Source organism: Siphateles boraxobius, unplaced genomic scaffold, assembly GCF_051911475.1.
Source record: "Siphateles boraxobius isolate OS27281-9 unplaced genomic scaffold, OSU_SipBor_1 6, whole genome shotgun sequence".
NCBI classification, from domain to species: domain Eukaryota; kingdom Metazoa; phylum Chordata; class Actinopteri; order Cypriniformes; family Leuciscidae; genus Siphateles; species Siphateles boraxobius.
In genome coordinates this window covers 26,051,477-26,067,955 of record NW_027509186.1, presented here as the reverse complement: position 1 = coordinate 26,067,955, position 16,479 = coordinate 26,051,477, and the positions used below count along the sequence as shown (strand labels likewise).

The 16,479-nt window shown below is 38.0% G+C and overlaps 1 protein-coding gene across 4 annotated transcripts; it reads right to left on the bottom strand.

Moving 5' to 3' along the window:
- Positions 1-76: 76 nt before the first annotated feature.
- Positions 77-16,009, bottom strand: nlrx1 (NLR family member X1). 4 transcript variants are annotated; one of them, XM_077208454.1, is made up of 10 exons: positions 15,618-15,981; positions 11,073-11,186; positions 9,341-9,463; positions 8,858-8,927; positions 8,641-8,750; positions 7,889-8,514; positions 5,696-7,119; positions 4,344-4,430; positions 3,542-3,793; positions 77-1,776 (listed from the first exon to the last, which is right to left on the bottom strand). In XM_077208454.1, the coding sequence occupies exons 3-10, from the start codon at positions 9,444-9,446 to the stop codon at positions 1,422-1,424; spliced, it is 3,030 nt and encodes a 1,009-aa protein (XP_077064569.1). In that variant the 5' UTR covers positions 9,447-9,463; positions 11,073-11,186; positions 15,618-15,981; the 3' UTR covers positions 77-1,421. The 4 variants fall into 4 exon arrangements, with proteins under 4 accessions (XP_077064569.1, XP_077064571.1, XP_077064568.1 ...); XM_077208456.1 differs by having other exon boundaries at positions 7,889-8,511; XM_077208453.1 differs by lacking the exon at positions 11,073-11,186 and having other exon boundaries at positions 15,618-16,009.
- Between the last annotated feature and the right edge of the window lie 470 nt (positions 16,010-16,479).

The following is a 16,479-nucleotide window of genomic DNA, read 5'->3' as shown; positions in this document are numbered from 1 at the left end:
TGATTGTTTTTGAGATGGTACAGTATGAGCTGCCTCTTTTTATTGAAAGTCAAAGCATTACAGTATGACTAAAGTCTTACATCAGCACTTTTAGTTTTATTTTGATTTTATTGCACAGCAAATTTCGGTCATAATTTGTTAGTACAAACATTTTTTCAACCATAAGACAAAAGAAATGTTAATATTGCAGAAGCATCTAAAGGCTTGGCTTCGTTAACCTTACTTGGTTAAACCTTGTCTAGAGCACCATTTGACACTCCAATATTATGTAAAGATTTTACACTGAAAGGTTTGAGAACTGTGAACACACATAATTCATATGATAACAAGGGACCCTAAATTCTCCCTGAACACAAATGTAAAGGAAATGGCTTTAAATGGCAACATTTGTGATCATACAACAAGGTTTTTTTTTCAAGTAGTAATCTGAAAAATTCTGGAATACCATATATTGATCTTTCCTTAAAACAATCAAATTACACACATTTGTCACAGTGTTTTCTCAAAATGACCTAATGCTAAATTAGACGGGTATGCTGTAAACAGAATGATTAGTAAAATCAACCCTTTACAAACCAAGTGAGAAATATTAAAGGGATAGTTCACCCAAAAATGAAAACATTCTGTTATTGTTTATTCACCCTCATGCCATCCCCAATGTATGTGACTTTCTTTCTTCAGATAAACACAAACAAATGTTTTTTTGAAAAATAATCGATACCTGTGAGTCCATAAAATGCATGTAAATGGGTGTCGCTTGGTTGACACTCACAGCGATCGTGACGGTAATCTATATGACCCCAGTGGATGAATCAATGTCTGTCGAAGCTAAACGATAGGTGTGTTTAACTTCTTAACATTGCTTCTGGTCTACTGTGATTCAAGCGTTCTTGAGAGGGGTGTTTTGACATGACATAAGTGCGTTGTGAAGCTTGTGCAAGAAGTGGCTGTCCTCTGTGCTTCAGTGTTACTTCCCACGCAAACTTCACAATGCACATACAATCATGTCAAGCTGAATTTGAGAACTTGAGAAGACAATTGGCCCGAATCGAGTTTTCATAATTAAAATATGAGTATTTTTCTAACACGCACCTATCATCTTTCTTGAGAAGAAGACATTGATGCATCCAATGAGCTCGAATGGATTACCGTCATGATCGCAGTGTGGTTTTTCAAGCGTCAACCAAGTGGCACTAATTCAATGCATTAAATGGATTCACAGAGATGGATGATTTTCCTAAAAATCTTCATTTTTGTTGATCTGAAGAAAGAAAGTCATATACAAAGGGGCTGGAATGAGGGTGAGTAAATGATGAGATAATTTTCATTTTTGGGTGAACAATCCCTTTAAGGCTGACTGGATTAGGAACAAATATCCCTTTGAGAAATTAGACACACCTATTCCTTTAATTGTAATTGCATCATTTTGTACCAGTCCCTGTACCCGTATAACTGCTCTTTTCCAGCAAGCGCAAAGTTTGCCTCACAACACTTTCTACTCGGCGGAAGTGCATCTTTTTCCAGAAACTTGGGTGCTGTTTGCGACCCCATTCCAGGTCTTTTAGGAACGCCAGCAGTTGCTCGCGTACACGGTCTCTATCCCAGGAAAGAGAATTTTTTCCAATAACGCTCAGAATGGGATGCCAGTCCTCTGAGATGTCTGAACCCTCTGTTACAGAGGCCAGGACTTTCACCCGCCGGCCCTCCTTCACCCGAGGACCACCACGCACGTGCAACGACTGCTTGCCCACATCGGTAAGTTGGTTCAGGTACAGGCTGGGAGGAAGTATAAGCATTAAACATCTATTAACATCACAAATTAGCATGAAATTAGGTGGATTTATAATATATATACACACACACACTGAACAAAATTATAAATGCAACACCTTTGATTTTGCGCCCATTTTACATGAGCTAAACTCAATGATCTGGAACTTTTTCTATGTACACAAAAGGCCTCTTTCTCTCAAATATTGTTCAAAAATCTGTCTAAATCTGTGTTAGTGAGCACTTCCCCTTTACCGAGATAATCCATCCACCTCACAGGTGTGGCATATCAAGATGCTGATTAGACAGCATGATTATTGCACAGGTGTGCCTTAGGCTGGCCACAATAAAAGGCCACTCTAAAATGTGCAGTTTTACTGTATTGGGGGGGTCTGAAAACCAGTCAGTATCTGGTGTGACCACCATTTGCCTCACGCAGTGCAACACATATCCTTCGCATAGAGTTGATCAGGTTGTTGATTGTGGCCTGTGGACTGTTGGTCCCCTCCTCTTCAATTGCTGTGCGAAGTTGCTGGATATTGGCAGGACCAGGAACAGGCTGTCATATATTCCGATCCAGAGCATCCAAAACATGCTCAATGGGTGACATGTCTGGTGAGTATGCTGGTCATGCAAGAACTGGGATGTTTTTAGCTTCCAGGAATTGTGTACAGATCCTTGCAAAATGGGGCGGTGCATTATCATGCTGCAACATGAGGTGATGGTCGTGGATGAATGGCACAACAATGGGCCTCGGGTTCTCGTCACAGTATCTCTGTGCATTCAAAATGCCATCAATAAAATCCACCTCTGTTCGTTGTCCATAACATACGCCTGCCCATACCATAACCCCACCGCCACCATGGGCCACTCGATCCACAACATTGACATCCGCAAACCGCTCACCCACACGATGCCATACACGCTGTCTGCCATCTCCCTGTACAGTGGAAACCGGGATTCATCCGGGAACAGAACACCTCCTCAAAGCGCCAGACGCCATCGAATGTTAGCATTTGCCCACACAAGTCGGTTACGACGACGAACTGCAGTCAGGTCGAGACCCAGATGAGGACGACGAGCATGCAGAGGAGCTTTCCTGAGATGGTTTCTGACAGTTTGTCCAGATATTCTTTGGTGTTTCAAACCGATTATTGCAGCAGCTGTCCGGGTGGTTTGTCTCAGACGATCTTGGAGGTGAAGATGCTGGATGTGGAGGTCCTGGGCTGGTGTGGTTACACGTGGTCTGCGGTTGTGAGGTCTGGTGGATGTACTGCCAAATTCTCTGAAACGCCTTTGGAGACGGTGGTAGAGAAATGAACATTCAATTCACGGGCAACAGCTCTGGTGGACATTCCTGGTGTCAGCATGCCAATTTCACGCTGCCTCAAAACTTGCGACATCTGTGAAATTGTGCTGTGTGGTAAAACTGCACATTTTAGAGTGGCCTTTAATTGTGGCCAGCCTAAACCACACCCGTGTCTAATCAGCATCTTGATATGCCACACCTGTGAGGTGGATGTATTATCTCGGCAAAGGAGAAGTGCTCACTAACACAGACTTAGACAGATTTGTGAACAATATTTGAGAGAAATAGGCCTTTTGTGTACATAGAAAAAGTCTTAGACCTTTGAGTTCAGCTCATGAAAAATGACAGGGCAAAAACAAAAGTGTTGCATTTATAATTTTGTTCAGCATATATATATATATATATATATATATATATATATTTGGACTATTAAATAAAAACAACATGTATTTTTCTACTCACTGTACTGTATGGATGCTGGGATGTTCACGACAGGCATCGACCAGCGTGAGAGCTGCATTGTCTCCGATGTTGTTGTAGGCCACATTCAGCTCCTTTAACATGTTATGCTGGCCCAGTCTCTCAGCCAGTATTTGTGCCGATTGGTCCCCGAGGCCCGTGTGCATCAGATACAGCTGTTGCAGTGAGTGGTTACCAGACAGAGCTTCCAGTAAATGGCTGATGCCGGCGTCCGTCAAGTAGTTGTCACACAACCTGTGATCAGAGCAACACAAAATTCACAAGAAACACTTTTTTCATATGTATAAACATTCAATTACTAAGAATTTAACTAAATGAAAACTGAACATATACAATTTAAAAGCTCCTTTAAAATAGAAGTATATTAATATAAATATTAAATTAACATATATATATATATTTTTTTTTAGTTTTAGTTTTTTTTTTAGTTTTTTTTTATTATTTACAGGAAGTAATATATTATGGTCTGACGACAGTGAGTAGTTGTATAAATAAAGAGTAAATCAAATGAAATGGTGTGTTTGGGTAAAAAACACTCTAGTGATCATCTCTGAATAATTTCAAAGTGGAAGTGTTGCTATTTCCAAAACTCAAGGCAGGTAACATTTAACATGTTTTGTCCCATGTCTCAAGAATCAGTGAACAGATGCCATGCCACTAATAAATACATTACATGAAGCTTACCGGCAAAACAGAAGTGTAATTTTTTTGTCAGTAAACATGTCACCTACCCCTTAACAATGAATATATCACAGTAACAATGTGCTATTGAAAGTAGGCTTACTGTAATGACTTAATAGTACAGTTGGGATCAAGTAGGAGATCTCGCAGTAGAATGCAGGACTCGGGACCCAGGCTGTTAAACTGGAGACTGTAAAAACACAGTGAGCAAAAACACACATGCATGCCATTAGTTTACCGATTTCTCAGGCAGAAAATCAATAACTGATGAGGTAATTGTGCTTAGGTGTAATTATTACTGACTGCATTCTGCAAGCAAAGCAACTTAAATGCAATATTGAATCCATAGTACACAGTTGCGTGTTAAAAGGTCCAATACTTTCAATTAATAAGATGCAGCACATTAAAAAAACGTTTTGGTTATTCATAAGACTTGAGGTCAGTGTATTACAGGACACTTCAGCAAGCTTCTATCGAGGATCAGATAGAGGATCAGACAGAACATTTTAAAGGGACCAAATATTATTAAATCTAATTATCAAATTCTTTTGGCCAATTTAACATGTTGACATGAAAAACACTAAACACACTTAAAGTGTGTTTTTATGAACATTAGTATAAATCAGAGGTATGAACGCATTTATATAAACATTAGTATAAATCAGCGGTATGAACGCATTAATATGAACATTAGTATAAATCAGAGGTATGAACGCATTAAAAAATTTGAGGTTGGTAAGAATTTTTGATGCTTTTGAAAGAAGTCTCTTATACTCACCAAGGCTGTATTTATTTGATCAAAAATACAGTAAAAAATAGTAGTATTGTGAAATGTTATTACAATTAAAATTAAATGTATTTTAATATATTTTAATATGTAATTAATTCCTGAGATGGTAAAGCTGAATTTTCAGCATCATTCCAGTCTTCAGTGTCACATGATCCTTCAGAAATCATTGTAATATGCTGATTTGCTACTCAAGAATCATTTCTTATTGTTATCAGTTGTGCTGCTGAATATTTTTGTGGAAAAAGTGATGTATTTTTTTTTAGGATTTTTTAACAATACTTTTTTTTTCTTTATTGTAAAAGTTCACCCATACATTCCTCTACTGAAATCTGCTGGTCATGTTGAGAGACCCAGCTTATCACACTAGCTTGACCAGTCTGGAAGACCAGCAAAACTTCTAAGGCTTTTGTTTGCTAGTTTTTGTTCTCAGTAGGAAACATTTGAAAGAAGAGCAGACTGCTAGTTGATGCGCCCTTGAGTACACTAACCAACTGAATGTCAAAACATGTATTAATATCAGATTTAGCAATATCTAAAGAAGTAAACAAAAAGCTTATGTTAGATGTTCAGTATGCTCCGAAGGTTTCTACTTTTATGCACAACACTACATGATTCAAGCATGCAAAACATTAGCTAGTTTTCTCTATAGTACGTTCAAGTCTCACTTGAGGTTGCTAGTGTGATGGAAGGCTGGCCAGAGCATCTGCAGTAACTCAGGAGTGATGTGGCAGGAGGAGAGGTTGAGCTCATTCAGGTGGAAGCTTGAGCGTGTGCAGCCCAGAACTGTGCTCAGCACAAAGCACTTATGTGGTGTCATGCGTACAGTCGACAAGTTAATGGTCTTGATGGATTGTAGGACTTCAGCAGTGAGTCGAGGGTTCTGAAACTCATACAGCAGGACCAGAAGGTCCATGAGTTCCTCAGGAGGTTGCTTCTTCTTACTCTCCTTGATCAGGTGTTTTCTCAGAGCACGAGTGATCTGAGCAACCGTATGACTCTTGATGTTGCATCCGAGCTGGTCTAACAGCCTCCGGTTCCCGTAATGAAGTAGTCCTCCCATGAAGATAGGGTAGAGTTCAAACGCCCTGGTGTCAGTTTCCTGTTGTGGCTGAGGACCATGCACTCCCAGCAGACTTTGCTCCACCTGGTCCAAGACATCTTCGTTGAAGCTGTCCTCTGAACGAAACATTTCCGCAGCCATGGTGTTCGCGATACGCCCTTTGCTAAGGCTGGTGAATTTTTCAAAGAGTTTTGGGAACAACTTTAGCAAGTTGAAAATGGCGAAGATTCGGAAAGGTATGATTTTGGAGAGGATGCTGAGTAGGCTTGTGATGTCCTCACTGGCTTGTCCCAAAGCCTCTGAAACCTCCTTAGTCAACTTCTCCAGGACGCTTTTGTTCTCGCCAAGAACGACATAAAGAGCAGCTAGATATTCCTGCATGGCGGGAACAGCAAACACGTAGCGTCTACCACCAGTTTCGGGATCTGTACCATGATCATCACGAGGCACCAGAAAGAAATCAACCACATCTGTGCGAAACACCGCCAGTTGCTGGAGCTCTTCGTCCGTTTTTGTCTTGCCACCTACCCACTGCTCCAGTTCTTCATCGGAGAACGATGTCCGTTTGTTGGTGATGCCATCAAAAGCTAGTTTACCAACAGTACGAACCACATAGAGCATTAATGAGTTCTGTTGCTCTTGTGAAGAGACGTTTCCGTCCAAAGTTATCACTTCTCCTCCGAAGTTGAGCCTCATGAAGCTGGTGTAGGTGCCAGTGAGGGTTCGAATTGGTGCCTTCGTATCAGTAAAATGCAATAAATGAAGAGTGGCGCATGTGAGCCAGCAGTAAGATGGTAAGAAGCAGGCGGTAGCTAACTGAGTTTCCCGCTGTAGATTTAGGTAAAGCATCTCTATGAGCATCTCGGCAGCCTTGTCCGGCTTTTCTTCATTCTGTTGCAAGAGTCTACTGGTGAAGTAGGCTCTCTGGCGATCAGGATCATTGAAGCCACAGAGCTGTACATAACGTTTTATGTATTTTCTAGGAACGTTGTCTACGGCAGATAGTCTGGTTGTAACCAAAATGCTGGCCTGTAAGAAAATTAACATGTTTTATGAATTACAATAAACATTAATCTAAAGGCAGGGAGGCCAATGATAAATAAGATTCCCCACATGTGCTAAGTTCTTATAAATATATTCTCAAAATTTATTTTGGTCTCATATGGTTTTAAAAAACATTTGTATAATTGTCAAGAAAAGTGTAGATAAATGTAAAATCTAACCAAGTAAAAAGTAATTATTTGAATATAATTTTAAAAGTATGTGTACACATCTTTATCATTATTTTCCATCCATGTTTATATATGTTTAACATAAAACTATCTGTCTGATATTATAAGAGACTGACCCTGGCACACAGCCCTGAGGGTCTGCAGGGTCCTCTTTATGATATAACTTTCTCTTTTATACTTTCTTTTTTGGTTTGTTGATAGCACTACATGACTTTGATATGTCACATTTTTACAAAATAAATTACAAATTTAGTTCACTTGAAAAGATTTTCTTTTCAAGAATATCATTATTTTTTTCTTCAGAGAAACAAAATATAAATTAAACAGAAATAAAAAAAATCCTCATCATATAGCAGGTGTATTAAAGTCACTGTATTTATGAATTGCAGTTTTAATGTATTTGTAATCTAAAAAAAAGATTTAGCTCAAAATTGAGTTTCATGTCATTAACCCATGGTAATTACATCACAAAACCACGACCCATTTAATCTGGAACATGACACGATTTCACATGCCAGGTCACAGAAAAAAAGCTTCAAGAATAAAGAGCTGAGCTCATGCAGTACCTCAGGTAGCAGGTACTTCCTAAGCAGATTAACAACAACAGCTCCTGATGGGAGAGCCTCATTGGGATCACTGCATAACTCTGTGGAGCCGATACGAAAATCCAGCTTCATTTTCTCCATTCCATTAAAGATGAAGAGGACATCCTTAGCCTTGTCATTATCTCCACTAAGATAAGGTGTCTTGAGAAGGTGCATGTATTTTCTGCCTACAAGGTTTCGAAGGGATGTTGGTTTGGATAAATGGGCGAGATCCTCACAGGAGAAGGGCAACACAAGTTTGAACTGGGAGTAAATAGATCCAGCACACCAATCCAGCACCAGTTTACGGATGACAGTACTTTTCCCTGTGCCGACAGCCCCATATAACAAAACATTTAGTCCTCGTGCCTTGTTTCCATTATTACTAGCATCAAAGAGCTGCTCAACTGTGAGAGAGGGACGTGGAGATACCCTTTCCTTTGCCTTGAAGGGACTAAGGCCTCTATCCTCATCAGGATGACGCTCTAGGATAAGTGGCTCCACATGCATAGTTCCGGGAGAAAAGTAGCCCCCGAATTGCCTCTCTTCTTGAGGAAGGTGACTGAACCATAATGCCAACTTCTGTTTGTGGATCTCAATGGGATCTGCTGGTTAATACAAGCATGAAATACACTGCTATTTTATGAGATGAATGATCACTGATTAAGAGGCACTAAATCCCTAGGATATTTTAATATGGGATCCAAATGTAAACAATTAATGCATAAACTCACCTGTTACAGGCTCATAGGTACAAAAGAACCTGGAGTTGAATCCAGAGATGGAATAGCACATAGATGTTCTCAGTTCCCTCCATGTATTTCTATAAGAGCTTGTTTTCTTGCTGATGAGACAACACACAGACAATTTCAAAACATATTTTCTGAAAACACTAGACATAGATGCTGCATCAGGAAATGCTGGATTAAATTCTCTCAGAATTATACTTACATTGGGAATGGCAAGTGACGTTGTTTTACACTACCGCAGATGCCATCTGATCGGAGGCTTAAGTTAGAGGCTGAAATGAGCAATTATTATTTCAATTATACAAAACAAAATAAACAAACAACAATATACATTCCGATGCATACTGATATAAATCTGATATACATTACCTTTTAAAAGTTTGGGGTCAGTATGATTTTAACATCAATATAATTTTAAAATAAATTGTTTAACTTTCTATTCATCAAATAATACTGAAATAAAAAATTATAATATAATAGAAACACTTATTTTAAATTGTAATAATAATTCACAATAATAAAGTTTTTTCTATTTTTGATCAAATAAACGCAGCCTTGGTGATCATAAGATATGTTTTTAAAAATATATATTTTATGTGTGTGTTGATATATTTCTAAATAAATAAAATAAAACTCAAATTTGATTAATTGATTATTTAAATTTTTAAGATTATCGAACACCTACTTGTTTCAAGAGCCCTGGTGTGAAGTTTGCAGCAGACATCTTTTGATGACCTTCGGCATCTCCATCTTAACACTTCCGTTCCCGATGGCCTTCCAAATCGCCACATTTTTACTAAAATCACCCCTAAAGTATGATATGTTTTGTCATAGTTACTTAAAATGTAAAACAGGTCTGGAAACTGTTTAGTACAGGGAAACCAATGCTACAATCAACACAGTAATGTAAGTGTATCTGAGAAAAACAAGCCAAACCTTGTAAGGTCACTCCTTTGGCTTTGTGTTTCAATGACACATGATGCTTACACAGGAACGTGATACACATATTTTTTTACCAACACACCCAAAGTGTTAATTTTGGATAAGGTCCATTATCTAAAGAAATTCCATAATGCATAACTAATTAGTGTGAACAATGTGTCATTTAAATACTTCCCAGATCAATTCCAGACATATATATATATATATATATATATATATATATATATATATATATAAATATAGAGATAAATTCTTCACAAGATGAGTTGAAATTCATCAGTCAAGTTAATATTGATGAAAGATCAAGAAGGTCAAGTGATTCATCTGTGTATTTAAAACACAACAGAAAATGTTTGTTCTAACGAGTGTGATGAAGACACTTTGAAGGAATGACCTGTCACCACACCTGTACCTAAACCAATAGTTGAAACTCATTTTCATTAAAGGGGTGGTAAAAGACATGTTTTCTAAGGCTTGATTGTGTTTGTGGGGTGCACTGTAACATGTGTTCATGCTTCGTTTTTAAAAAATTGCATTATTTTTCATATATTTTACCTTTATTCTACACTGCTCTGTCCCTCCTTGTAAAAACGGTCTGATGGTTTCCGGGTTCTATGAAGCCAGTCCCTCAAAAATACGCAAAGGGCTCAGATTGGTTAGCTGGCCCAGTGTGTTGTGATTCGCTAACCGTCTATTGCACGTTTTCCGGAAACGTCACGCCCCTTACCTTTACCGTTAGTTTGTGCTTTGATGTTATCATAAAGAAATTATGATTACATCATAATTGGCGTCAATAAAACCAAAAGAGAATGTTACTGAAGATGATCGAGCAGAACCTGTTCAAGAATGGCTGTTAAACAACGTTTCAGAAGGTTTGTTTTTTGTTGTTGTTGTTGTCTCATTACTTTTTAGATATGCTGTTATTTAATTGTACTAATTATTATAGTATTACAAAAAATAAGCTTCATAAACAAAAATTTCATATAATAGTTCTAACAAATTATTCTACAGTCCTCAAAGGGATTTTTTTGAGTAAAGACTGCAGATCTATAGTGATCATTACTGACTGTATGGCACCGTTACTTTTGTATTTTTAGAACGATTGTAGCCAAATATCTGTCGCCAGAACTATTAATCCAAAACGAACATTAAACATTGGCTTTACTAACGTTACTGTAGCCAAATCAAACACAGAACCATGTTTAGCATGCCCGTAGATAAACAAGCGATAAACAATACATAAAAGCTCTAATCAAAGAATAATTTACACTAATTCCAAGTTCACTGTTGAGATTAAAAAAAAGTTTGTAACGTAACGTTAGGTGTTTGTCGGATAACGTTAAGTAGGAATGAGCATTAACAAACTGGTTTGTAGAGCCAAACAGCGTTTTCATTTGTTTACTTCCTCGCTACAACGTACAATTAACAATACGAACTATTACAGGAAAACACAACGAAAAATAAATCATACTTACAGGTTGTGGCCCGTAAATAACAGCTTCTGTTCTTAAAGTTGGAACTGCTCCATCTTTCAGGACAAGCCGTTGTGCGAATCCTGCATTGAACTCGCCAAGATTGTGGAAGCTTTCCTACGTAAAATGTGCAGCACAGAGAGCGAGATTTGGGTAATAATTACGAGGGACCGAGTTAAAAATAAATTGTAACCATTGATCCCTAACTCTCGCGACCCTAGGAAGGCAGAACTAAGTGGACCTGCAATCCGGACGAAAATAACAGCGTTTCAACGGCATTGCGGCAACAGCAGCCTACTATACCACAACAACTCTTCTCCAAAGCAAAAATGGCCTCGCCCCCTTATTTAGTATTCTCGGAGGAGGGGTTTAGTGGGGTTAGTGATGTCAGCAACCCTGGAGGAATGCCGTGTTGTCCCTACCGGCCGTTTGCTGTAGTCCTTAGAAATTGATTTCTTTAAGGTAACACTATGTAGTTTTTCAACCTTCATAATAAATTTCCAAGACCCTTGTGATGGTACATCGACTTACAATAGGTTAAATGGCATGTCTGCCATAGCCTGATGTGGTCTGTATCGCTTTTACTGGCACTATGTAACCGGAGCAAAAAAAGAACTACAAAATTCGACTGCTTTACGGCATACATAGTTTTTCTTCGTTTGTGATGTCTTTCATAAAATCATGCATCATACTCTACCTTGTCCTTGACTGTAGGCTGCGGTAGGCTAAATTATTTACAACAGCGGTAATGGACAATTCCGCCTCCAACCTGTAGGGCGACCGCGGAGGAAAAGTTCCTTGGTGTTGCTTTAAAAGCAAATATTTCCCTTTGCTTTGAACTTTGAGCGCTGTAACTTTGCAGATGTTGTTTATGCTCAAACAGCAACATAACAGTTTTACCACCCCTTTAAGTCATTTACAACATAACAAGAATACATTGCATCTAATTCATCCAGTGACCACCTTAGACCAGTAGTTGTCAACATTTTTGACTCCAAGCTCCCCTTTGTCCAAGACAATATTCAAAGGCCCTCTTATCTAAGCTAAGATTCCAAGATCTATTGGGGCCCTCTGGAAGTTTTCTACCACTAGTTTAGACCATCTAGAAAATAGCCACATTCCCAAACAGTTACCAGCACAGGGCAAGTATTTCAGAAAGTTAAAGTCCAAAATAACCTACAATCAAATGCTTAATGGTGGTATTTAACAATATAGATTATTTTTAAAGTCTTAAAGCTTAAATAAAATTGATACCAAGTATTGCATACAGTGGGCGGCAACATCAACCATATCAACTGCCAACTGACAATATGGCTGCCCTCGTCTAAAAATACTACAATCACGTCAGAACTCAATCAGGTCAGTGTTTATCATATACATGTTATTATTATTATTATTATTTGACTTGTACGACTCTTGTAAGTAGATCCTTATCTGTAAAACATTTGCATATCCAACTGCACTTTAAAACATTTCGTACAGGTCAAACAGTTTTGTCTGTCAATGTAGACCATGTATCCATCACTCATGCCTGTTATACGCATCTTCAAATACAGAGATTGCTAATGTGACGTCATCGTGACATATTGCCAGTGGTGAACGCAAAGCATTTTGGGAATCCGCGGCACAAACAGGAGGCGCCAGACTTGATTGCATGGAGGGAAGAACGCAGTGTTCAAGATGCCGTCTACCTGCTGTGTTATAAATTGCAATAGTCCTTCTTGCACAGTTTTGAAAACCAACGTTAAGTGTTGTTTTAAGGACATGTTTGTGTATGCTCGTAGACAGCCACTCTGAAGCGGTCATAGGCGATTCTAAAAGATTCAAAAAGTCGAGACAGGACCTATCGTCAAAATTCTACCCACCACTCTAACTTAGTTCATCCAAAACAAACTAGAAAATAGACTCAAAGTGCTAAATACCTGAATTATCCTATAAGAACGGATCAATATATTTGTTTTCCTTAATTTTAATGAACCCTAACTTTATTCTCATCTGAATGGTAAATAATTGATTTTCGTATAAAATTATACTACCATTAAAAACACATTTGATTTTTTTTAATCAATGTAGAATATGTAACTGCTCTGAAGAAAAGAAATGAAAACCAATGCGATATGATTAATGTCCAAAAGATGTAACCCACAGACTGTTTTGAAATGGGGTTGGATAAATATGTTGCTTTTAAAACTGTGTGTTTGGTTGGGTGACAGTTGTAGGTTACAGTTTGACAAGAGTTTAAAGTGTGACAAAAGCAAAATGTTGTGTTTTTTTTGCGAGTGTAAGTTACACAAATATAAGTAAACACTTTGCAGTTTGAATGATAACCTCTATGAACAAAATGACGGAGTATGTTTTTTTATGTTTCCAACTTCCACTGTTCGATCGCGCCCGCGCCTCTCTCTCTCTCTCTCTCTCTCTCTCTCTCTCACACACACACACACACACACACACACACACACAGTTCGATCGCGTCTCTCTTGACATGAATTCTGACTGCATGCAGATAGATGAGAGAGAGCGAGGAGTGTGGTGCTTAAAACATTACTTTTGAACGGACGACAGTTTTCTGGTATGGTCCGACAATGTTTTCTTTAGCCTTTAGCCAGCATTTAGTAGGATTAGCCTATTCTGTTTTTCACGCTATTTTTATTTTTACATGCCAGAACACTAGCCTGCTATGCCAGCCCATGTTAACGGGCCAAACATACCCATAATTCTTTGCGTTCTGATGACGTCGCCGCCCAGTTGGTCACATGTCTTAGCGATCTCTACTGTATGATTAAGAGATTAATGTAATTCGTCATTTCGATTTTTGGAATTCGACGCAAACTCAGTTCTGAACTTAGTTCAACAGACGCGTTGTTGTGACGTACTTTATTTCAATATAAATCACCCTTAGGCTGCGTTCCAGTCCAAAATTGTCTTGCCCTCACTCCCCTCTGTCTCGTTCACTCGGATGTACGTTATTGCTTGTATTGCATGAGTGCCCTGCCCACTACTGGCGGAACCTTTGCAATTTGGGGTTGATTTATTTGATTTATGTTTTTCCCTTACGAAATTGTTTAATGCAGCATTCTATATGTGTTTGAGTTGTTTACATTTAAAATAATAATAATATATCATAGTTGTTTGTGGTGGGGTAAATTAAACGTCACAATCGTGTTGCATTGTGGTATACGGAGCTGCCTGGAGTGTACATATGAAGTAGACTCGCTCCCTCGGTCAAAATCGAGGGAGCAAGGGAGGGTATGTCCGCTTCAAAATGGCGGCACTGCAAAATTTGGTATCGATCCGATACCAAGTAAATACAGGGCCATTATCGCTGATATCGATACCGATACCAATAATTTTTAATTTTAAAAGCATTCACTTGAACTTACATGCACTTTCCTCTGCTAGAGCAATGTGTCATGATTTATGAGGTGAATGCATCATTAATATGCTAAATCTGAATACGTTTTCGTGACTACTAAATATTTTGTGATTTGTGCTCTCAACTCGCCTGTAATTAGTCAGTGACTTTTACCAAACTACCCTAATTATAGTAAATGCACTATTGTACACTAGCCTACTGTTCAAAAGTTTGGGGGCTGTAAGATTTTTAATTCTCTTCTGCATTTATTTGATCAAAAATACAGTAAAAACTGTAATATTATTACAATTTAACATAGTCTATTCTGTAATTTATTCCTGTGATCAAAGCTGAATTTTCAGCATCATTACTACAGTCTTCATGATCCTTCATGATGAGAATTGATTTTAATATGCTGATTTGCTGCTCAAGAAACATTTCTTATTATTATCAATGAAAACAGTTTTATGTTTTTGTGGAAACCAAATCATTTTGCATAAAATGTATCATGATGCACAAAGTTGAAAGAACAGCATTTATATGAAATAGATTTTTTTTTAACAGTATAAAACCCTTGATTGTCACTTTGGATCAATTTAATGCATCGATCCTTGTTGAATAAAAATACTAATTTCATTATACAAATCTTACTTACGTCAACATGTTGAACCGTTATGTAAACTTTTAATTTGTTTATTGCGAAATAACTCCCAATTGTTTCTCTGTCATCTAAACAAGGCTTCGTTTCACAAACGCACTGTGAGAGAAGCACCAGCTTTGAACGCTCTCTGTGATTGATTAGTTTCGTCTTGTATCCAGCTGACTAGAATAAATTGTTCTACCCTACGCAATTATTCGCTAACATTCGCTTATTTTTCAACTTAAAAGCTTTTTTACGCACTGAATTGCGTTCTAAATTAATAAAAATTACTGATAAAAAAAAAACAAATTTGGATCGATATTTTTATGTGAGGATCGATCCTTTTCGATACCACCTCAGTATCGAAAGTATTGATACTTCAGGATCGATCCGCCTACCCCTAGTGCTTAGGGAAGTTCGCAAGTGCATCTAAGACTGGAACGCAGCCCTTGGTGGCATGATGAATAAGAGCACAGAGCACATTGACTACAACCATTAACATGAGAAATCAGACGTAACGGTTAAAATGCTTGTAATTAATGCAAGTCTTTACCTTATCTAGAGGCTGGGAATACGGTGAATTCTTCCGAATTTCCCCTCGAACTCTGCCAGCGTTCTGACGCTCAGATCAAAGCGGAGGAAAGCGTCCATTCTACGGCATGCCTTCCGCTCCGTCTCCCTGCTAAGCTAGTCAGTCGTAGTACCGCCCACAAACACAAAATTTCAACTTTGCTCTTCATTTTTACAACGCCTAGCGAAGGTCAAATTACTTAATAAAAGCCATGAAGTAGACATAGTGAAGCCACATATAGGATTATAATGTGAAAGCATAGTGATTTTTTAAAAGTTATATCCTACCAGCAGCTTAAAATCTACAATAGACAAGCTTTCTTCAGGGTTGCTTGGGTTTTAAGTCTGATACGTTTGATTTGGTATATTCAGACAGCAAAATCATACAGCATGTCACAATTTTATAGGCCCACCCAAGCATTAATTACTTTCGACATTAATATTATGCAATGTCATAAGCTGTTTTTGCCCTGATCAAACTGACACACCTACAATCTTCAATATCAAGTCCAACAAGTTATACACATGGACCTATAGCTATAGGGGTTCCTCAAGGATGATGAATGCTACTGTAAGCTCTTTGTAGCTCCAAGGAATTCTGGGTAGTTCACAATTCTTAGAAAGACTCTTTGATGAAACATGAAACAAACAGGTTGCATATGGTATTCTTCTGTTTTAGTTCAATGAGTCAGAGTTAGTCACTGTTTAAAATATTGTTTTCTCTCTCTAAAATGCACTGTCAGACGGCTTAGTTTTACTTACTGTAAGAGGTCAAAAAAATTAAAGCATTTATTATTAAATTATTATAGGAACCAGTATGGATACTACACTCAAGCACAGTGTTT

What these genes read in the sequence shown, in the direction of transcription:
- nlrx1 (XM_077208453.1), bottom strand. Translation starts at nt 9,446, where the DNA reads ATGTGGCGATTTGGAAGGCCATCGGGAACGGAAGTGTTAAGATGGAGA. An exon ending in GGAAGTACCTGCTACCTGAG is followed by an intron (nt 7,120 to 7,888) that starts GTACTGCATGAG and finishes ATTTTCTTACAG; the next exon opens with GCCAGCATTTTGGTTACAAC. An exon ending in CATCACACTAGCAACCTCAA is followed by an intron (nt 4,431 to 5,695) that starts GTGAGACTTGAA and finishes GTGTTTTTACAG; the next exon opens with TCTCCAGTTTAACAGCCTGG.